At 41.7% G+C, this 23,741-nt stretch overlaps 2 protein-coding genes across 2 annotated transcripts in view; one reads left to right on the top strand and one right to left on the bottom strand.

The window, feature by feature from the left end:
- Nucleotides 1–11,747, bottom strand: part of LOC141012196 (NIPA-like protein 2) — a 28,306-nt gene extending 16,559 nt beyond the window's left edge. Inside the window, exons 1-2 of the mRNA XM_073485612.1 lie at nt 11,593–11,747; nt 498–566 (exon numbers count right to left, since the gene is read on the bottom strand). Coding sequence (XP_073341713.1) covers nt 498–566; nt 11,593–11,679 — 156 coding nt within the window. The 5' untranslated portion in view covers nt 11,680–11,747. The remainder of the gene's footprint in view (nt 1–497; nt 567–11,592) is intronic.
- Nucleotides 11,748–21,439: 9,692 nt separating this feature from the next.
- LOC141012605 (delayed-rectifier potassium channel regulatory subunit KCNS2-like) lies at nt 21,440–22,879 on the top strand. The gene has a single exon (XM_073486122.1). The coding sequence runs from the start codon at nt 21,440–21,442 to the stop codon at nt 22,877–22,879; it is 1,440 nt and encodes a 479-aa protein (XP_073342223.1).
- Nucleotides 22,880–23,741: the final 862 nt, after the last annotated feature.

Below are 23,741 nucleotides of genomic sequence, written 5' to 3'. Positions count from 1 at the left end.
CAATTCTATCTGTGGAAACTTACACTGCTTCAAAAACAATGAATATCAGCCCTTTTTAGCACTTTTTCGCAATTAGTTGAAGCTGTCATGCCTTCTCAATCCGTCTTACACACCCTGTGTGCCACTGCCACAAGGACCCCAATTACAGTTATATTGCTAACTAACTAACTAATTAAATTGAAATACTTTTCTTTTGTTTAAAATCCACTTCTCTGTATTTCTAATTATAATAGGCTTTACTGGCACAAAGTCACGTCTGCTGTCTGCTGCACAAAGCCTGCTGTGAACATGTCAGCAGATCACACAGTCAGTGCCTGAGTCTATGTTCACTAAAATCCTGATGAACACACGGAGAGCCTACTAAAGAGAGAGCACCCTGCAAACTGAGAACAGCAGTCTCACAGTACTTAGAGAGGGAAAAAAATGAGTCTTTACAGGCGTGGAGTGCCTGCTGCTTGCCAAGTGTCTACTGTACAGCTGGATTCCAGTGTTCCTACCTGTATGTTGAGTGAAATGCTGATGAGGACATTCCCACATATGGAGATGATGATTCCCAGGAGAAAGGTCTGTGGGAACAAACAGTAAACAGGCACAGATTAGGTGACGCTCTACTTGTCACACAACAACTCTAAACACTCCATAACACTCCCTGCAAGTCTTCCCTGCAGCTGTCACATCTGTCATTTCCATGACGACCAAAGACAGCATTGTTCCATTGGTGCTCCATTCAAAACCAGGCACCAGGCTTCTATATATATAAACTTTCAATTCTCAGACACTCACATGCAGTACAGTGCAACAGACACAACACAGATATTTAACAGAGATATGGAAAAAAACACAAACACTCCCTCACCCTCTTAACTCTCCCACGTTATACGACACCGCACAACAGCCTGGATGCAGGTTGGTACACACCTTTAGACACACAAACACCCTGTCATGATACATATTTAGGGTAGACACTTCAGCTGAATAGGATAACATTTTTAACTTCACCATGAAACTTTCAAAGTTGACTACTTTCATTTAGTATTTGTATTACACGCTTTCGATAACTTCACGTTTAAATATGCAAATAAGACATTATCTCATGAAACACGCGCTAACATTTCCAAAACTGAAATCTGAACCAAAATAAACACATAAATGTGTATCTGTAGACTTTTTTTTTCTACAGGTCTGAAAGCAAAATAGCCCGAAATCGCAAAATTGATCAATGCTTGTAAAAACTATGTTTTCATCTGTTGTGTCTCCCCTTTAAGAATTTAGGATTTTAACTATGACCAGTAACGTGAATTGTTGGTCGAAGTTACGAAACATGGGAAAGATTGAGTCATGGCAGTACATTTTATCAAGACAAAGAGTCTACAGCAATGCTAGCATCTTTAGCCGCGAGGCTGCACAGCTACATGCTAATGTCAACATGCTAACATTAGTAGACAATAGTAAAATGCTGTTGTTCAGCCAGGAAGATTACCATGTTTAATCTTAGTTTAGTGTGCAGCATCCTACATGTTCACAGCAATGCTAAGCTGCTGATGTGTAGCAGGCCTGATGTGAACCATGTTCACCATAGCATGCAGTACAAAGCATGCTATCATGCTAACATTTCAGTGGTTTTCATTATTATTTCATAAGAATTTTCATCACTTCCATTTTTGTTAGTTATTTTTGTAAATAATAACAACCCTAACCCTACTTTCACCCTTGAAGAAACCTTCCTTAAATGATAAATGGCATTTTTTGTGTTGTGAATGATAAATGATGAATGTAAGACACGGTAAATAAATAAAACATGGCTCTGCTTTCATCGGATCACAACTTTATGAATCAAGTCGGAGTGAAATTAATCAAATCACTTGAAAATGTATAAATCCATTTTTCATGTCACTTGCATTTTTATCCCTCTATTTTTCAATTCACATATATTTTATAACCTCTATTTTTATCATTTCATTTTTGCTACTGCTACCCTTTATATGAGTTAGAGCCCAACGATATATTAGTTGTAAATTCAGTGAAGTTTACTTTTCAGTGCACTAGGGTTGGGGGGTAATACGGTTATACAGTATCCTGGGGTATTTAAAAATAGCTACGGTGTCCTTGTCACTACCATCATGAAAAAATTCTGCTGCGCAATGTGCACATGTATATATCAAATGCGATTGCGTGTGTCCAGCCGCACCCGGTCTGTTTGAAGATGCTATTAAAGTGATGACAGAACTTGCAAGTAAAGAACCTGTCAAAAAAGAGTATTTAGCTGTTTAGAAGCACTCATACTCGCGAATCACGTGACAGCCTTTCCTCTAATACCTCTAACCCTGCTAATACCAGGGACTGTTACCTGTAGTTACCCCAGTAAACACATCGCCTCTTAAACGGTATAGCAGCAACTGGCAGCTCCCTTAAAGTCCTACAATTTGATTCGTAATCAGCTGGTGGTAATACTATATACCACAGGGAAATTTGGGGAAGGTATTAAAAATTACTGCCTAACCCTACACACCAATGTTTTTTAAACAATCAAGTTTAATGCTAAACTGTAAAATATCACGCCTCTGTCACATATCTTTATCACAATTGTTCGACAACCACATGCAAAAATGTGTGTTTATCAGCCAATATCTGTTTTAGCATTGGCCTCAAAAATGTATGTATTGGTCGGGCTCTACCATGAATGTATGTATACATTTCTGTGGCAATCCATCCAAACAGTTGATAAGTGATTTCAGTCTGAACCAAACTGGTGGCCTGACTTACAGACGTTGCCTTCCCTAGGCAACACCATTAGCAGAGTGGAAATGCATGCTCTTGTGAAATGATGCCCTCCAAATATGTCTTGTATAATGAGACTTATTATTTGTTTGATGTGTTTGAAAACTTGCACAATATCACAAGGTCCTTTGTATAGGAGGAAAAGAAAAATGGGCATCTTTTTATAGCCAACTCTCAGCAGGAATGCATAATTGGTGTTTAAGTGATGGGAGGAGAAACAGGATCCATTCGCTTTCATTGCTTCAAGAATACTCCAGGCTAAATTTCCCCCATATGCTTGGAAAATGATTGCCAAGAGGAAATTTAATTTTAGGTCATAAACATACCGGTGGCTGTGGGCGGACAAAGTTTACAAAGAAATGAAAGCGTGCAGTGGGGGTGGAATGATGAAAACCCAAAGAAAGAAACTCAATCACTACAAAAGAAGTAACAGCAGCCAAGCACATCCAAGTATTTATCCCTTGAAAGAGCATTATGAGAGGGATGGAGGACAGAAGAGATATACAGTGATGGGAGTTAAAACAAAGGAGCAGGAGGGAAAGCAATAGTGAGGAGTGAGCTGGAAAATGAGAGGGAGGAAGGTATGGTAGGAAAAAATTGAAAGGAGGGCAGCAATACTGGATTAAAAAATGAAGGAGAGGAGAGAGTCAATGTTCAGGTTGAGCGGTCCATTTTGCAAGATAAGACAGGCAGTGGGTTATTGTCAATAATAACCATCTGATATTGTTGACAATGAGATAACAGCACTGCAGGCAAAGGCTGGCAGAATGAATGAAGTGTAAATTAATTCCTCTGGTCTCCAAACGAACAGCTGATCACTATCACACAATCCAGAGGTCGTCTATCGCTCTGTCAGAGCACATTATTAGACACCCTCCGTGAAAATATGAAACATCTCTTCGCACCACTGAGGGAACAGAGCTGTCATTATTATAACGTATTCTTGAAGTCATTAGGGAAAGACCAAAGCCCATTCTCTGGACAAGGAAAATAGCAGTAACCCTCTGCTCTTTCTGTCAGCCTCAGAGAGACTACAGTGAAGCAGACACAGAACTCCAGACAAAATGATAATGATAAACTGCTCAAAACATAGTTTGGTAACCTTTCTTTAAATGACACCAGCAATAACAGTGTCTCATCCTCAGTGTGCTTGATCACAGGGATACAATCTGAATTTGAAACGGCTGAAGTGCAGGTCTGAGACTGAACATCAAAGATCTCACATCCCAGCTGCAGAATTTTACTTGATTGTACTTTACCTTCAGGTATTTCCTCACTTGTGTAGCACACATTGATGGCTATTTGAGTGTACAAACAATCTTTTGTTTTCACTGGAGACACACCAAGACAACTACATTGATAATCATTTGCAGGTCTGGATCAACTAAAATCAACACTGCACTTCCTTAGGACCTCCAAGGTGTCTAGGCTGCAGGGCTGGTCATTTATTTTAGCATCATTTTTTGCTATATTTGTAGAAATTATCTTGACAGCATTCAATAATCAGATCAATGCTCTGACAGGAGAAAATATAAATATCTGGTGCCTGTGGCTGTCACAGGCTTCTACTATGCACATCTTATCAGTTCATTTGGCCCTAATGAAATGATTGGAAGACCCATCTGTCCATCTACCTACGCACTTGCCTAACCATGTGCCCTCTGCCGTGCACTTGTTGTGCATGACCAGAATCTAGGCGGTAATATTGCTAAAGCTATTAGCACAAGAATGGCAGAGAAAGTGCCGCCAAGATGTCCCAATACTATCATGCTAGCTAGTGCTCACTGCTGCCGAGCTAGCATTTACTCACTGCTATCTAGCTACCATTTACTAATGTATTATTTGGATAATGTCATTTGTTTTCTTGCATGTGAAATACACGACATAGTTGGAAATGGTTTGATGACAATAATGTCCTAGGCTCTAAGTACACAGCCCCTGAGCTAAAGAACAAGCCACTGCAGCAGCGACAGACTGTCGTTCAACAGCTAATCCAGTAGCACAAAGCACACAGCCCCTGGGCCAAATGCTATGTTCAGACTACCAGTAGCAAAGCTGTTTGAAATAGTTTGACTAGCCAGAGAATCCCCCAAATTACTACAATTCATGGCTACTGCATCAAACTGTGGTTCACTAACAGGGAATCTGTCAGGTTAGGAATGACAACTTGTAGAAAACTACTGGTTGCATGGCAACGAGCAGCACCTCGCAAAGTGTCACAGAATTATGTTCTGTCATCAGTGATGTGCTGTTAGCTAAAGTTAGTTGCTTTTGTGGGCAACTTGGCAGTGAATGTGGAGGTGAGATGGAAAAGAACACCACAAAAGAAAAAAAAGCTGCATGGTTGAGGAGAAAAGGAGCTTTCAGTATAATGGATCAGCTCTTGCTTTGTGGAGTCTCGGGGGACAGATACATCAATCTGCAAACAGGTGAATTCAGCGCTCAAGGAATTTAATGGTCAACACCATTATGAGAGCAATCATAAATCCTACGACAAGTCCTTTGGTTTTCCTGTATAGCCCTCAATCTTATGCTGGCTGCATTATGTTGCACATAATCATCAATAATATTTAGAAGCACTTACTGAATGGAAAGTTGTTGAGATATTTCAGTGACCACACACGTCAGTGAGTCATTGTGGTTCCAAAGGAACTCAGGGAGCATTGAAATCAGTAGATTCATCCTCTGCAGATCAGGGATGTCCAGACCAAACAAAGAAATAACTCATACCGCCATTCCTTGAGTGTGGCAAAAAATTAGTGCCACCACAAAAAATCTAAAAAAAAAATCTAAAAAATTTTTTGTCCAATATTGGTTAAAAAATACTTTGACAATGACTCGCATTTTGCTGAGTCCGAAATGTTGCACCTAAAGTATACTAGATACAAGTGCAAAGATAATACAGATCAGATCAGTCAAAGCTCAGAAAACCCCTTGATCGATTTATCTATCTCTGGATTGATTGCTTACACTTCTCAATGTGACAGCAATACACTAACCTTTGGATGGATGTTTGGTGATGCAATGATTGATGCAACACATCAGCTGCCACAGGATCTGTAGTCTGTGCACCAAAAGCACACACTGTAGGTGAGGAAGCGAGGAAAGACTGCTGCTTTCCCCTGAAACTGACAGCCCATTTTCAATTACTTTTGTCTCATCTGATCACAACACACTATAATTCCATCCAACAGCACCACTTTACAATAAAACCACTTGTGTTGTACCCTCTTTATTGCGTAACACAACTCATCATCTCCTCACCGGCCTGATAAAGAATTTAAGCCAAGTGGGTTTCCAGGCGATTTTAAATTCAAACCCACAACATACAACCCCGTCTTTCTCCTCTATTTCCAAGCCTGCCTCTATCTTCTCCTCACCCTCTGTGCCACATTCACCTTGACACCAAGTCTGATGAGTCCACTGACCTGTAACACACCTACAGCAAGGATGATACCACACCAGAGATAAACAGGATTTAGACTCCAGTGTGTGTGTTTGTCCATATATGTGTGTGATGATTGCAGTGTATCAGAAGCAAACAGGATTTAGGAGGAGGAGGCGGGGAGCAGATGGGCGGCTCGCTGATGAGATTCCTTGGGGACTGATATCACATCAAGGTAAAAAAGTGTGTGTTGTGTGTGTGTGTGTGTGGGTGAGTGGGTGTGCGATGATAGGCTCCATCCTCAAATGTGGAAGCAGACAGACAGAGAGACGGAGAGACAATGTGGAGGGCTGACTGTATAAGAGATGACTGCGGCTCGGTGGTTATTCATGATCAGACAGACGGCGTCGTCCATCAGGCCAGCTGTGCTCTGCTCACTAAACCAAGATCAATAACCTTGTCAAGCTTTACAGGACAGAGTGTAAGTGGCCCACTGCTTTGCTGCTACTGAGCCCATCAGGAGGCAGCTGGTTGATACTGAGGGAGGCCAGGGGGCAGGGCAAGGTGTTTGACTGTGTGTGAGGGAGAAACAGTGTGTTAATAGTACAAGGTAGTGGATGTACAACCTGAGGATAGTTCATACACACACTTCACACAGGAGAAGTGTCAGATTCATTTCACCTTTTAATGGACTCATCCGTGTTAGATTAAGTTTGCCAGCAAGTGGAATTAATCTGATTGCAGTCAATTATTCTTGTTTTGTTTATTTGTTGTCTCAGTGTTTTGGTGGAAGAGAGAGCGCATGCATTCACACAGCAGGAATTATACACTTCACCCAGACAGCAGGAGCCTAAAGCTCGACCCACCAGGGGAGACAAATCCACACAGCAGAGTGGGAGAGAGAGAGAGGAGGGGGGGGGAGCAGGAGAAAGAAGGTGTGAGAGATAAAGAGAGAGAGTTTTCCTGTCACAGGAAGAGCAAACAAAGCTGTGGAGGCAGGCGAGGCCGGTACACACTGGGAGTGCCCCTGGCTTGTAGGCTTACTTAGCAAACATTACACACTTTGCTCAAGGAAAGCAAGAGGCTTCGCACCACACTATGCTGCACTGTACCGCGTGTTTACTACTTTAGATTTCACCATTGACGTTTAACATAGATGAACATTTTTCTGCTATTAAACTTCAATGGACAGTGTACTGTATGTATGGGAAATATGTCACTTCATCTGTGCAATGGTGGAAAGTACCAATTCCTAAAGTACTGTACTTAAAGGGTAATTCCACCCATTTTGCACATCAGAGTGTGTTGTAATATTTGCCAAGACCTATTAACACACTTTAATGTGTAAAAAGTTACCCTTTAACACCAATTTTGAAGTATTTGCACTTTACATGATGATGATAGGAGACAGAATCAATGGGTCTTTATTTTTTTTAACATATGGCTTGAGGTGACTTAGTGATATCTCCTGAAGATCTTTACGGCTGCAAGTAAAACAAAATCTTTTTACCACATGCTGACTTGACCTGATACTGAATGTGAAGAAACTTGGCAACAGATCACAGACAGATCCCAGTGTTCCTTTACTCAGCACTTCAAAGTCACAGTGACAAAAAGTCAAACTGCTGCAGTCGAGCGGGTTTGAATATCTGTATCAACACCTGCAAAAGTCAGCAAAAACTCTGTGAACTGCATGAGCACATTCATCATGAAGGCACAATCAAGGATGTGTCAAATTGTGTTCTGTTTACTGACTTCTGGTGGAATGACTGTACTTGGTTATCATTTAAATTAAACTGCAGTGTATTGTGCAAATTCAATTTCATAAATGTCAGAGATAAAGTTTGACTTTCCATTAAATTCTCTGTGGAGTTTGTTCAGCCTCAAGATACAAACTTTACATAAGGCATGCACAAATGAAAAAGTGTTTGGGGGACTGGACTGAGCATCAGACTCAAACATTACTTCAGTATATGTCTTACGTTGTACCTTGTACCTTCTTACTGTAACGTTAATACATCTAACTTTGTAAGGACATTTTTCTCAACTTCATGAAAGTTTGTGCAAAGCTCCACACATGCAACTCTTATGACAAGCAATTTTTCATGAATGTGTACTCAGGCAAAGCCAACTTGAACACCAAAACTTGAACCCATCTGCAAAGCATGTTTAGCTGCTAACCACAAGTGCAGATTGGCCGCCTGAATCTAACTAACACTGCAACAGAAGCTGAATGAGCCTTCAAGCTGATGGAGGGACTGACAGCACAGATCCTCCTCCTCCTCACTAGGACACTGACGTACGTACAGACAGACAGATAGACAGCACGGTCCTTTGTGTCCACTGACAATGGGGATCTGTCCCTCCTCGGGATGGGCTGATCTCTGGATGAAGCCCTACACTTTCTGCTCAGAGGTGGCGGGTACAGAGGAAGTAAGGGTGAGAGAAGAGTAAGCTCAGAGACACAGATAGGCTAAAAAGACATCGACAAGGACGGAATACGACTAAGTTGACATCTCAACTTTATTAGGTTAGTTTGTATCTTTGATTATATGAAAACATGGCTTGCCAACACATTTAAGCAACATGAACATAATCACAGACATCTTCAATTGGTCCCCATAGATCATATATAACCTCTGTCAATCCTTGACAGGGTTCCCACACCTTCCGACCCAATTCCCTCAAATTCTAGGATCCAACCTGACGTATTTCGAGACATGGCTCAAGGGTAATTACTGCTACAACACTTAAAACTTTTATATTGAGAACTGTCAGGCTCACAGAAGCTCACAGGCAACAATTAAAAAAGAAGAGGCTTGAATGTGTGAACACTTCTCAGTGTTCAGCTGTGCTGCTGTGTTACAGCATGTGCAGAAAACTACAGAGGACACATGCAGACAGTGGAATGTAGCCTATTTACTCTAGTTAAAGCAACATTATGTAACTTTTTTACCTTAAAATAACAGCTTCAAAATAATTTTGATGGTTCAGTGTCTCTGTCTCAGCCACTGTGTCCCCCATCACTTGTTTCTGCAATGTGTAACTTCAGTGAGAAGGTAGGATCACAACGTTATATACATGTTTACTTCAATACAAGTTTTCAAGACATTGCTACGATGTAATGAGTTTTGCTTGTGTCACGTCTGACAAATTGTTACAGACCTGGGATTTTTACTGACGAAAGTTGTGTCCCTTTGAGAAACTGTGGGGGGCAAATCACACAAAATGCCAATTTCTACATAATTTTTTTTAAGCAAAATATATATATATCAAAAGAACTTCAGTTTCTGTTCTTGAAAAAAATATATACATTCAAACAACTGACCCATGTCTATTAATGTCTATTTACAAAAAAATGCTTAAGGCCTTGATTGTGGTCCCTTAAATTCACAAACCTTCAAAAATGTCGAGGACCCATGGGAACCTTGCCTTGCTCAAATTTTACCATGAACTACTTGCAGTAGAGCGACTGTGAGCAAGGTCACAAGACTGGCCTACTACCAAGGAAAACTTGCAATATTGAATGTACATCCAATTATATAAAGGTCCTGGACAGGATTAACAGCATGCTTGCAATTTTGCTATTCAAAGGAGTTTACAAGTAGTGGGTCTAAGAAGACACAGAAGGGACAATGGTGTCATTAAAGTCAAAATGATTTATTGCCCTGTTAGCAAGAATGTACTCTGTAGATTATATGGAAAAATGCCCATTCAATTTTCATATATCTTGTATACAAGATATTTATATCGCCTTCATGATGGCACAGCGAGTACTATCAGGGGGGTCACCAAAGATGTTTACATCCATCTACATTAATCATTAATCACAGTCCACAGTCAATTACATGGAGGGTGACTAACTGCCATGTCTGTTACCAGGACAAAGACAAAATATTATCTCAGCACAGTGATGCAGCCAAGTTTGTTTTCGGAGTATTTTCTACTAAACACTTATTTTTAGTGGAGTCTTCAATCACCCACATTCTTCACCTCAAATGGAAAACTGGCAATGTCATCTTTAGCACCACAGAAGCTCTTGGAGCAAATTCTGCACAAATTTAATTTAAAATTCTGCACAAGTTCTGTTCTCATTTCATAACAGGGGAGCCGACCAATGGGATAATCTCTCAAAACCTTGGTGCACTCCTCTAACATTAACATTTTCAGTTGCACCACTGCAAACATTTTCAACTCTGGGAGGCATTTAAAGTGCGGGACAGACTTATATTGTCCCCTGGATGTTGGGATGTTCACTGGGATGGTGGGTAGCAATGGACAGAGGGGGAGCTGGGACCATTAGCCAGCTGTTCAGGACTCTTACAGTAGATCTATTCTCTCACAGCCCACCCATAAGCCATTACTCATTACTCACGCCTCTCACTCCTCCTCTGTTGCTCTCTCACTCTCTTTCTCTCTCTCTCTGCCCCCCATTGGTAATGTCACACAGGAGGAAACATGGTGGAAAGAGAGCAACACACTGGCAGGGGAGGATGAGCATGAGGAGAATGTGTGTCTGCATAGGAGTAGGAGGGCAGAGGGCTGCATACACACACACACACACACAGTGGAAGAGACAGACTTTACATTACCATACACAATCAGACGTGCGCATGCTCAACTTAATGCACAGAGTCTTTCAGCAGGATGATTTAGTCATGATCACTTTAGAAAACAGTCCTGACAGCCAACACCGATAGATCTCTGCTGTCTGGCTTCCTCGGCCACGCTGAGTGCTCATTAACCAAAAAGCTTTGGAGGCTGAGGTTATATTTTGACTTCCAAGATTTTTTTTTAGACTAACTTAATCTCCTCTTGGACACTGGAGTGTAACTTCCTGCTCCAAATGGAGGTCAGGGAGGGAAGTTCCTGAAAGTTAAAAAAAAAAGAAGAAAACAAGGATCGACACTCTTATCTCTGAGTCTGCAGTGTTGCAGTGAAGCTGAACAGCTAAAACAGGTTTACCATGATTTCTGTCACACACACACAGTAAGCAATGGAAATAAGTGATCTACAGTAGAAGAATTAGACGTGTAGAAGAAATAAAGAAGGTGGAAACTACAGTATGTAGTGAATTCTTTATATTTTTATATTATAGTACTATGTTCTCAAATTGTTTCAAAATTGTCTTGAAATTGAAAAAAAATGGACTTCTCAGCTAATAGGTTCACTTCACTTATTAAATACATTTACATTTAAAGTAAGAGACTTCAGAGAGAGAAAAATATTAAATTAATGGTCTGATCAACGAATTTAAAGCACTCCTGGTTTCAACATTAAGCATGAACTTAACTCCACAACCTTTGAAATAATCAGCTATAATCTGCAGTTGCCAAGACAACTGTCTCACATCACATCATAATGCTGCACTTTGTATAAACTTTCCCCCCTTCACCCGAACAAACAGTGTGAAACTTAAACAAACTCACCCGCAGTGGATTTTCCAGGATCTCAGCGCGGTGCGCCTGAGCGGAGGTGTTATCAAGTGGCGCATGTTCAGAGCTTGAATTCGACATGTTTTTCCTTCTCGTTTAAATAAGGAAAAAAGTTTCTCTGTATCGGAACTCCCACTTTCTTCACATCTTCGTCCGCTGGTTTTCAACTCATCCCATCCCATGCAGCCCACGTCCCTGTCACTTGAGTGGAAACTCAGGAGGAAAAGTCCCCAGAGGCAGCGAGGCGGATCAGGAGTTTGTGTTGTCTTCAAGTGCAGTCGGAAAACAGACTTTTCCATTAACGCGTTTGAAAATACATCTGGGCATACTGTTTTTATGTTTTATACGATATGTTAAGTCTTTTATTTTGGGGGGCTGGATTATAATACAGATATTAAAATATCAATAATGTCTGATGTAAAAATAAAACAAAACAACAACTCTCTAATCAACTGCATCAACACAAAAGTAGTAAGCCTAAAACACTGACTTTAGTTATTGCTTCTAGTTTGAAGTTCAATGTAAAGTCACATTCAATGCAAAGTTTTTCTGTCATGTTGACTCAATGCATATACATTAAATAACTAGATATGAGACATTATAACCCATTTGAAATGCATTACTTTTATGTATAGTGTAATACTTGAATAATAAATATTTGAATGAACATATCATATTTATATAGAAATTCACCTTCACTGTAGAATAAAAGCATAAGGTATATGCATATATTTGTACTGATTACATTTTTTAGTTTTTCATTTAATCAGGCAATGTAATTTATGTATTATTAATGGTGGAAGATCCTCCTGTGCTCATGCCACACTGTGAAAATACTCCACTACAAGTAAAAGTCCTGGAGAGTTCAAAACCTTACTGAGTGAAATACATAAATATTATCAGCAAAAATGTACTTAAAGTATCACAGGTAAAAGAAAAAGGTCCTTGTCAGTATTTCAATATAATGATGTTTTTGGATTATATTACTGTTGCATTAACGTATATGTTGCATTTTAGCTGTAGTAACAAGCAGTAACACTGCATCATATTCTATAAAAACCACCATATGTTGTGTCTCCAATCCACTGCACAGGAAGGGTAAAGATTACGTAATCTGAAAAGTTACTGGTTAGTAAAGGTGGCACAAATGTAGTGGAGTAAAAAGTGCAGTATTTGCCTCGGAAATCTGGCCTAGTGGAGTTCAGATATAAAGATGAAAAGTGAAAATACTCAAATACGGTACAAGTACTTTGAAATAAATAAACTTACTAACGTTGCACCACTGTTTGTTTGTATTCATTGATGAATTCATCTGGTGTACGACACGACGAGGTGCACATGAAGGCATCACAACAGGTGCGGATCCCGTTGCGCATGTAAAGAGCCCTCCAGCGCAGAAAACCACACACTGGCCCGGGCAGCTGGAATGAACTAAAACTTTATTTGCTTTAGCAACTCTGAAGAAAAAATGGAGCCCTCCAAAAGCTTCAAGGACTTGGCTTTGGGGCCCAGCGCTCTGCATGTTGCCACCTGCTGGGCACATTCAGGATGACGGAGAAATCTGGGTGACAATCTCCCAGGTGGCAGGACAACGCAACTGATTCAAAAGAGTCACGTGATGTCGCACTTGTTGCAATACAGATGATATTCTCAATTAAGACAACAGGTGTTTCATTGTCTATGAAACTGCACATTTATTACCATCTGCTTCGCATCATCAATTTCAAAAACCTCATCAGCAGCTGAAAGGGAGATTTAAAAAAAAAAAAAAAGATCATCACAAAAAGCGATGATGCAAACAAGGCCGGCCACATCAGGAGGACAGTATCTGATCTTTTTTCACTGTGGTTCCAGCTGTGGGTATGTCCTGGTCAAAGGGATGAACTGAGATACATTGTTGTGATGTCTTTTATGGGATCTCACTGATCCGGCTTCCTTTCTGTGAACAGATGAGTGATGAATGCTTGTTTGTTCTGGTGTGCTCAACATAAACAAAATTATCATGCACAGATGGGGCTGCTGCTTTCTTTCAAATATAAACAGCCTTTGCTCTCTCTCTCTCTCTCTCTCTCTCTCTCTCTCTCTCTCTCACACACACACACACAGAGAGAGAGAGAGAGAGAGAGAGAGAGAGAGAGAGATACAGATACACTGGTATAAGGACTAAACCCTCCCTTGCAATACCTCCACATAACTCCATGTCATATTCCAAAGATATCAGCGTAAAGATCCTCATATGTAATGCATTTAAAACAGTATTCAAACTTTAAAACACCTCAGGTTGAATACATATGCTGATTGATACATAATTATTGATGCGGACTGAAAAGGCAGTTTGAAGCATCTGGACTGTCTATTCCAGATGCTCGCATGAAGGAGCAGGTTTAGAAACATTTGAATGGAGGGGGCCAGATTGTGGCAGAGTCAGTTGAAGGGAGGCAGATTTGAGAAATGAGTGACCACCTCAAGGTTTTACGCCTCTACCAACCAGTCAAGCTGCAATTTAAATCCATGTCTGTCCAGAATCACATAAGACATATAGTCATGGAAGAATTCAAGAACATTGAATAATTGGGCAAATGAACCTTGTAGGCATAAAAATGTGTCCAGATTCAAAAGCCCAGGTTCTTTGCAACAAACTGTAAACGATCGGTTGTTAAATTTTTTACTCAATGTAATAAATTAATGCCCAATAACAACTTTAAACTACCTGGTATGAAATTATATCAGTTATTGCTGCTGTAAGTGATATTAAAAATATGTGTAAAGTAGCTCTTTATTCCAGCAGTAATCACTGTTATAGTGTTTGGTCAGTAACCCATGTCTCTCCTCCCACTGCTCATGCAGTTAAAGAGAAAAGATATTTTCTGGTATCCCTGCACACTTTATCCAATCAGGACAGAGATCTCCATAAAGAGGTGGTCCTGTCTGCTCATGAACTCTTAAAGAGCAGGATTCTCCTCTTTGCTTTGTCTGGAAATTACTGCTCCACGTTCATGTGGTGACAGAGAGAGGAGGGAGGGAATTGCTAACTGCAAAACGGACAGGAAGTTCACTAAAATGATGACAACTCATACAGCAGCTTTAATAGCTGCCATGTGTAACTCTAAATAGTTTACAGCCACAGATTATGACTCCTGCACACAAACTCTCTGGTACTGGGTGATTTCGGGTGGGGGGCTTTGTCACTCTGCTCCCATGTAAAATTGCAGTTTTTTGAAACTGTGCAGCAGCTAGACAACCCTGAGGATCAACATTGATTCTGATTTAAAAAGAAGAAAAAGGAAGAAAAAGGTGAAAGAGATGTCAACAATAACTCAATGCCAGAAGTCCTTTCATCCTCGGAGGGTAAAGGCAAAGCTCTGAGCTTTAACACTAACCAGTGAATCTGAAGGACACTGTGGTCCAGCTCCAACTGTCAACATCATATGAAGCTGAAGCACAGAAATAAATTGCTAGTAGCCATGCAATGCAGTGCCATTTCCTTGTGTTTATCACAAGATCGTATTGTTCCAATTATTGTCATGCAGCTGCCTCTGTATTTAGGTCACCCTGTTGCTATTGCTACACATTATTACCTGACATCAGAGCCAATTAGTGCTCATCATGTGTAGGATGTAGACTCCAGTCAGAAGGACACAGGCGTCATAATTTATTAATATGTTATACGTATAATTACTGTACTAACACTCACACTGTCTAACTCTCAAGACTGCATTGGTCTCCACTTTTCATCTGTATTCATTCTGCTCCTTCGCTGTCTGTGCTCTGTCCTGAGTCAGCCAGTCTTCCCTGCCATAATAATCAAGGCCCATTTGATGTGATTACTGTAGCGTGAAGGGGAAGAGGGGACACAAATGAAAGCACATTTTGTTTCATATGTTGGAATAACATGACTAAACAGATTCCCCTTTGTTACTATGTCAGTAAAATTCTCTGGAGTCTGCTGGTTCATCCAAGGATTCAGAGTGATCTTTGACTGACAGCTTTTGTTATGGAAAGAGGTCCGTGGCAGTCTCCTCAGAGGTTCTGGAGTCCCCTGGCTGTGCTTCAGATGACATCCTGACACCAAGGATGAGGCCAACATACTGTTGAACCTTAACCTCAAACGTTGGAGGAAGATTGATGTCAGGAAATATGAGCGAGGAGTAAAAGAGATGGGAGAGAGGATAAACAGTGGATATAGAATGTAAAGAGAGACACATAAAGGCAGCGAGGGAGTGGGAAAGAAAGCGAAGGAAGGAGGGAGAGAGATAAAGGCAGCCGAGCAAGAGATAGGGAGCAGCAGATTTAGTCGACACAAAAAAAACTCCTACACACTCTCACTTGAGCCTGCACCTCAGGCTTTGAAGGAGAGAGGAGATAGAGAGATAGCCACATCCTCTTCTTAGGTCCTCTCTTCTTCTCTATCTTTTTCTCATTCGGCCCTTTCCATCATTCCCTTCTCCCTCTTTCCTCTCTCTCTCTCTCTCTCTCTCTCTCTCTCTCTCTGTCATACACACTTACTGAATGTCTCAAGAAAACCTCATCTTGACTCTCTGAAGGGGATTAATGGGCTGATTGATTGTCTCCTCTTGACCGTGTGGGTATGATTATGGAATTGAAAATGAAGATTTGAAACTGATTAAAAACTTTGTAACTGATTGTTCCTCTTAGAGCTGAGAGAAGTCATTCATTAGAGACCTTTAATCTAAACCCCAGTCTCAAAACATTCACTATGAATTATGTTAAAAGCTCCTGTGGAAATCAACTCAACTGAAATTTAATGGCAGAAAGGCCTCAGTTAAAACTGTAAATTCAAAATCTGCATGGTTTTGCTCAAAAGGCCAAACACAATATTTTGTTTCTTATGATTTAAGGTCAGAGCTTGAAATTCGAGCTATAGATCATTTTAATACTGATGACATTTTATCTCCTTTATCTACCATTCAGCTGTCGGGGCAGAGACATGACAATAAAGCTGTCTATTATTTTATGATTTAATTTATACTGGGGTTCTGCAAAAGTCTCCATCAAAAGATATGAGATGTGAATGAAAACCCGCCAAGAGGGTGCAGAATATGAATGATGGTGATTTAAAATGCAGGAAGCATTTTATGTGATTAGAAAAGGTTTTGAATACACATTTTGTGTCTCAGTTTGTGCAGCCTGAACAATCCCATTTAAGTCTAGTTGAATGAGTTGCAGAAAATTTTCAAATAATTGATGCTCATAACTTTTTTCAACATTTAAAATAAATTGTGTAAAATGTTCACAAGATTTAATGTTCAAAAATACAATATTTTTCGTATACTGTTTATTGCTACAGCACCTCTATTCACCCTCTATCTAAGACACTCTGTTTAAGTGCCTGTCTCTTTAAGGCCCGCCTCCCTAAATCCCAGTCTGCCCCCAACTGGTCAGTTCTCACAGGCCTGAGCAGGCACCCCGTGCTATTGCATCAGCTCTGCAGGTGTTTTTGCAACCACAGCCATGCTGTAGGCATGGGCTGAGGGCAGTAACTGTATAGTTGTGACATCACAAAAGTCACGAAAGTCCTGACAGCTCGTTTTAATGCACAATTTCTGAATACGGGAAAAAAGACAGTAAATTTCACTTCATACAATATGGGACCTTTAAAACAATGATAAGCTCATGAAATACATTGCATTACTACAGATTAGTGTCCAACATTTTTGGCTTGTGAACCCACTTGGGTAAAACACTTGACTAAACTACTAAAATGAAAACAAAGTAGTTAAAAGTAGTTCCACTTCCATCAATAAAATGCTACTTATAATACATTCATGCACTTGTACGATCAATCTTTTATCATATATAATGTATCAGCATGAGTTTTACTCAGAATAGTTTTGTGTTTTTACTTTAGTATGACTAAAGCAGGGCCTTTATTTCACATCCACGTAGTGGTACTTTTGCTTCATCAAAGCATCTGAGTACTCCCATCACTGGTAGTTTGTAATAGTTGAATATAGCAAAAATACCATGATAAAGTGAGACAAAGGGATTTCTTTGAAAAGCAAAGCGTGCTATTAATAAGAGAGTAAATCTAAGCAGACTTGTTGAGGAATAAGCTATGAGGAATAGTTCCTCCTCCACAAAGCAGCACATTAAACTCAGTCATGTGGGAGCAGAATGAATCAAAAGCCGCCCAGTTCAATGGAAAGCAGAAAGTGAATAATCTGCAGATGATAGTCTGGTTAGCACAAATAATTCAGAGCAAACCGCCTCAGTAATCCTGAACAAAGTCTTGATGACAGTCGTTACTGCAAACATCAAGCTTCTTCACCCACGCTAATGAAATCTGAGGAGGTGTGTGTGTGCTGTCAGAGATATCATTCAGGACTGATGGAGCTTACAGAGCGAGATGACACCCATTATTTCACCTAAATCAGATATCCTGCACAGAAAATGAACATTTCCCAGCAGGTAAAGGATAAACACTGACTGTCACCTAATAATGTAATCCTGACAGCTGTCACGTCCAAATGTGCCATAGTAAAGGCTTGTTGTTGCCTATGTGGGATTATACAGAATCTCCACACAATGAGAGTAAATAAGATGAGAAATAATCAGAATAATACAAACATCAAGGAATCTTACAGAACAGAGGATGATAGCCAGGCACTCAATAAGACCCTGCAGGATGAGGATAATGATAGCCTAAATAGGATTATAATCATTGCACAACATTCCCACACAACCACAGATGGATCCCATAAGTGAGGGGTATTAATAAGGAAAAGGCTGTAATTTCACAATATTGTAATCAGTAGAGAGTGGCTGTGTGTGCTTTCAAGGCTCTTGTTAAGCTTTTTAAAATCCTACAAATCTGCTATGTGAGGGTGTAGAGGATCTGTAGAGGCCTGTACCGTGATAGACAACACCATATTGTGACTACCTGAAGAGCATAGGTTTTAGTTTAAAGCATCCAAAATGAGGAGACGGCATGTGTGAATACAACTGTAAAGACTCAATCTGTACTGGCAATCTCATGGGCCTACATGCTCATGTTAAAGTCAAACTGTTGGAAGAAAAAAATGTAATGAAATATCAATGTGCTGGCTGCCTTGGAGTGAGAAATCTGGGAGTGAAAGATACTCTTTAGGAGTAAACAGTTCCAGTGAAGCCTGCTGCCTCTGGTTATATTTCCAAACAAGAACTGCAATACAATACAGGAAGTGGGAAATTGCTTCCAATGATCCTAAATGTATTTTGAAATGCAACTGAAGCCTGACGTCTTAAACAGTGTGGCCATCAGAAGGAAGAGACGATCACAGTGGCACAGCCTGAGGGAGCAACAGCAGCTATTAAAGCATTCACTTTAGGTCTTCTCATTCAACAGAATGAAGTGCTACAGCCTTCATCATGGCTCCTTAAAAAGTGTGGGCTGGGACCAAAATTGGTCCTCAAACAGCCATAACCTTCTGGATGTAATCAACAATTTACCAGCATTTCTCATGTGCAAAATGCCATCCTGACAAACAGCTAACTGACGGTATACTAGCAAGCCCGCACCCAAGGGAAATTGTATAAAGCAGCTTTGTCTGCAGCTGTAATCACCTTCATCAGACACACTTGGATATGTAAACGAAAACCTTCAGCGCTTAATCAATAAAAGCAAGGCTGTTCTGCAAGGCCGCGGCTTTAACAGTGGCTCTGTGTTCTGCCAGACAGGGCTGTTAATGATGCCGCCACTGCATTGATAAAAGGAGATTCAGGTAATGGTGGAGATGGTGGTGGCGGTCGGTGTTTAAAGCACATACATCACAGCACGATTCTCATCCACTCACTGTAGTGAGGATTAGTAAACAGCATTTCAAGTGAGGAGACACCGGCATGTATTTCATAATTCTTTTGATCTGCACAGCACAACAGTGAATGTGTGTGATCAATGACCAGAGACTCAGCAATCAATTGTAACCTTTACATGAAAGCATCGGTCCCCATGCATTTACATTATTTAGAAGAAAAAAAAGACAACAGTTTTTGTCACTGGTGTTTCAAAAAAAAAAAAAAATCATTATAAAACTAATGGGGTGTTCTCACAGGATGTTGTTTCTATGGTACCAAGCAGGCTCAGTTTCATTCTACAGTCATATTAAAGGTGCAATAGTTGATTTCGAGTCTCATTCCCAGGTCCAGCGCTTTGGGTGGAGGCTGGCCCAACCCACCAACCCAAGGCACTGGTATTGGATGACCTGGGAATGAGACTCAACAATTGAATATCTATCTTCCAAATCGTTTTTTGCAAAAGTCTTAGCCTGTGAGAACAGTTGTATAACGTCTTCTGATGAAGTCATCAGGTTTTCTCAGCATGTGTTTGAAGATGACATATTTGCATTACAAACTAGGACAATGAGGTCACTTTCGAAGGAATTTCCCAGGCAGGTATGGTCTAATGAAAGACATAATTGAGTTGCATCATGGGAATTGTAGGAGAACATTTTGAGCTTGACCCACACAAGGGATTTAAAGTCAAAATGAAGGAACTTTCTTTTCTCCACGAGTCTCTTGTGAGTACTTTAAGTAGTCCACCTTCAGCAGAGGCCATTATAATTTCATGGTTATCTTATTTCTTTATTCTTTATCTTTTTCTTTGCAACTATTTTGTGATTGTTGATCAACCTCTTATTGCATCACTGTAATATGAAGCTTATAAAACAAACGTTGCGGGCATTAAAAGGTTTTGTTGTTGTTGTTGTTGTTGTTCTACAGTGTCATTGGAAACGCATCATTTTCACTTGATGTTGTGTGTCGGTGCTTTCCGTGTGTTCGTTAGTCGGTGACTCCCTCTCCTCCGGGAGCTGCGCCTCGCCCCTCAGCACCATGATGCTGAGATCACTCCGGGAGGGCGGCGCACAGGGGGGGAGCTACGTGTTGCTGCGCAGCAACAGATAGAACTGGGAGGGAGAGATAGATAGAGAGAGAGAGAGACTGACAGAGAGATAAAGAGAGAGAGAGAGAGAGAGAGGGAGGGAGAGAGAGAGAGACTGTCAGAGACACAGAGAGAGAGGGAGAGAGAGAGGGAGGGAGGGAGGGAGAGAGAGAGAGACTGTCAGAGACACAGAGAGAGAGGGAGAGAGAGAGGGAGGGAGGGAGGGAGAGAGAGAGAGAGAGAGAGAGAGAGAGAGAGGAATTCCCTCGCACAAGCAAAAGCTGGTACCAGGGCGTGTTTCAGTCCATATGGCTCCCAGAATTTGTTGTTCTAAATGTAGCCGCTACCTGTAGCTGAAGGAGGTGTAGATCCCGGTGGACACAGGATGTAAGGACCAGCAGCTCCAACAGGCGGGTATATTTGAGGAAGGCGCGTCAATTTATTTCTGGCTGGAGAGGCGCCGACTCCCTTTAGAAGAAGCTTCCTCCTCTTCTACCCAAGCTGAGAAAAATCAAGCGGACAGAGACGCGCCTGTCTGGACTCCAGGGACAGAGGTCTCCGCGTTTATTACAGGGCCACTACTTGGCCATAAACGGCAATATGCCGTCACCGGAGTTGAGATGCGGAGTCTTGTTGTAGGGGGATTCTGTAAACTGGCAGTGCTTTGAAGTAAGTTCATTGTTCTAACGCGAGCTTTTGTTTGAAAAGCATCGCTCTTCATGTAATTGTTAACACATGTGGTTGTGACGAATGGGATTTTTTTGTCTTTTACTTTTAAGAGCAAGTGTGGTATTAACCCAAATGATATTAATTAATGACTTTTCTTTCTCTCTTCTCTCTGAAAGTGTGCGTCTCTCTGTGCTGCCTGTCTCTTTCTAACTGTCTCTCCGTCTCTGTGTTTTGTCTGTCACTCTTTCTTTCTCTCTGTGCGCCGTGCGTCTCTGTGTGTCCCTCTCCCCAGACATGACAGGTCAGGTGCTGGGGAAACCGGGCGGCGGGGCCCACATGGATGACAACGCCGCCATCCGCATCAACGTGGGCGGCTTTAAGAAGCGTCTCCAGTCCGACACTCTCTCCCGGTTCCCCGAGACGAGGCTCGCGCGTCTACTCCACTGTCAGTCCAAAGAGTCCATACTGGAGCTGTGCGACGACTACGACGACACAGAGAAAGAGTTTTACTTCGACAGGAACCCAGCGCTCTTCCCCTACGTGTTGAATTTCTACAACACGGGGCGGCTGCACGTCATGGCCGAGCTGTGCATCTTCTCTTTCAGCCAGGAGATCGAGTACTGGGGCATCAACGAGTTCTTTATCGACTCCTGCTGCAGCAGTGCCTACCACTGTAGGAAAATGGACCAGGACCGGGACGACTGGGAGGAAAGGAGCGACGAAGGGAGCACCACCTCGTCTTTTGACGAGCTGTTGGAGTTTTACAGCGACGCCACCAAGTTTGACAAGCAGCTGCTCGGGAGCGCACGGAGGCGCGTCTGGTTAATGCTGGATAACCCCGGCTACTCTGTGGCCAGCCGCATCATCAGCATCCTCTCCATCCTGGTGGTGCTCGGCTCCATCGCCACTATGTGCATGAACAGCATGAGCGAGTTCAGCCTGTTGGACAGCGAGGGGCAACCCACAGAGGACCCCCGATTCGAGACTGTGGAGCACTTTGGCATCGGCTGGTTCACTCTGGAGCTGGTCGCCAGGTTCGTGGTGGCGCCGGACCTTCTGCACTTCTTCGAGCATCCGTTAAATGTTATAGACCTGGTGTCCATACTTCCGTTTTACCTGACACTCCTTATAAACCTGGTGGTGGAGAGTACCCCGGCGCTGGCCAACCTGGGACGCGTTGCGCAAGTGCTGAGGCTGATGAGGATATTCCGCATCCTGAAGCTGGCCCGTCACTCCACGGGGCTGCGCTCCCTGGGGGCCACCCTCAGGAACAGCTACAAAGAAGTGGGCCTGCTGCTTCTCTACTTGGCCGTCGGGGTGTCGTTTTTCTCCGTCATGGCCTACACGGTGGAGAAAGAGGACAGCGAGGATCTCTCCACCATCCCGGCGTGCTGGTGGTGGGCCACCGTCAGCATGACCACCGTCGGGTACGGAGATGTGGTGCCGGTGTCCATAGCGGGCAAGCTGACCGCGTCAGCGTGCATCCTGGCCGGGATCTTAGTAGTTGTGCTTCCGATAACGCTCATTTTCAATAAATTCTCTCTCTTCTACAAGAGACAAAAACAGCTGGAGATCGCAATGAGGAGCTGTGATTTCGACGAGGGGATAAAAGAGGTGCCCTCGGTCAACCTGAGGAACTATTACGCACACAAAGTCAAATCCCTCATGGCGAGCTTGTCAAACATGAGCCGGAGTTCACCCAGTGAACACAGTCTGAATGAATCCATACACTGAAACAGTTTTAACAAGGACACCCGGTCAGGCTGGATGACTCTGTTCAGTCAGAGCAGCTGCATGAGGAGCTGTCCAGGGTGCTGAAACTCAGCCCAATTTCTTCCACTGATGTCTGACCGTTTGCCTCTCTGTAGCTCAGTGCAATAACGTGTTAATCTATGTGTCAGTCACGATGAGAAAGTAAACAAATGTACAGGACAGCCTGAATATGATATCTCACTGTGCACTGGTATGGCCCATCACCAAATAGGCCAAAAAAAAGTGGCCACATACTATTTAAAAGGCAGACAATGCTGTAGTTGTTTACAGTCCTCAGTGGTGTCACACTGTAGTCCACCCTCCAGCTATACCTGTTGTGATCAAATATGTCTGAAAGTAACTCCAGCTGTATCTCTTTATGAAGAATGTTAATGTGTAATTGTTCTGTTGCAACAAGATTACTTCAGATGTGTGGTTAAAGCAAACTGTATTAAACAAAAAATACACAACACACTTCCTCATGTTTTTTACTGATCGAGATAACACATGTAAGCCTGAGGGGGGAAAGATTTAGATTTAAAGCGGTGACTGACACAATATCTAAAACAGGTTGACAGGCATAGCAACAAGCATTCCAAGCTGACACGCTGAATTCATTTATTGTCAGGACTGGATTTTTTTTGGATGCATCACCATTTCAGTTGACAAATCTGTTGTTTGATATCAATCTGTGTACTTTTACCACTGATTTTTCACAAGTAACTGAAAGCCACAAACATGGTGTCATATTGGTAGCAAAAACAGACCTCAAAACAGGCTGTCATAATAAATAGATTTTCACTTCATGTTTATCATGGCTAGATGACATCCTGATATCTACATC

The sequence above is a fragment of the Pagrus major genome, chromosome 17, assembly GCF_040436345.1.
Source record: "Pagrus major chromosome 17, Pma_NU_1.0".
Taxonomy (NCBI): Eukaryota; Metazoa; Chordata; class Actinopteri; order Spariformes; family Sparidae; genus Pagrus; species Pagrus major.
This window is presented reverse-complemented; position numbering and strand designations above follow the sequence as displayed.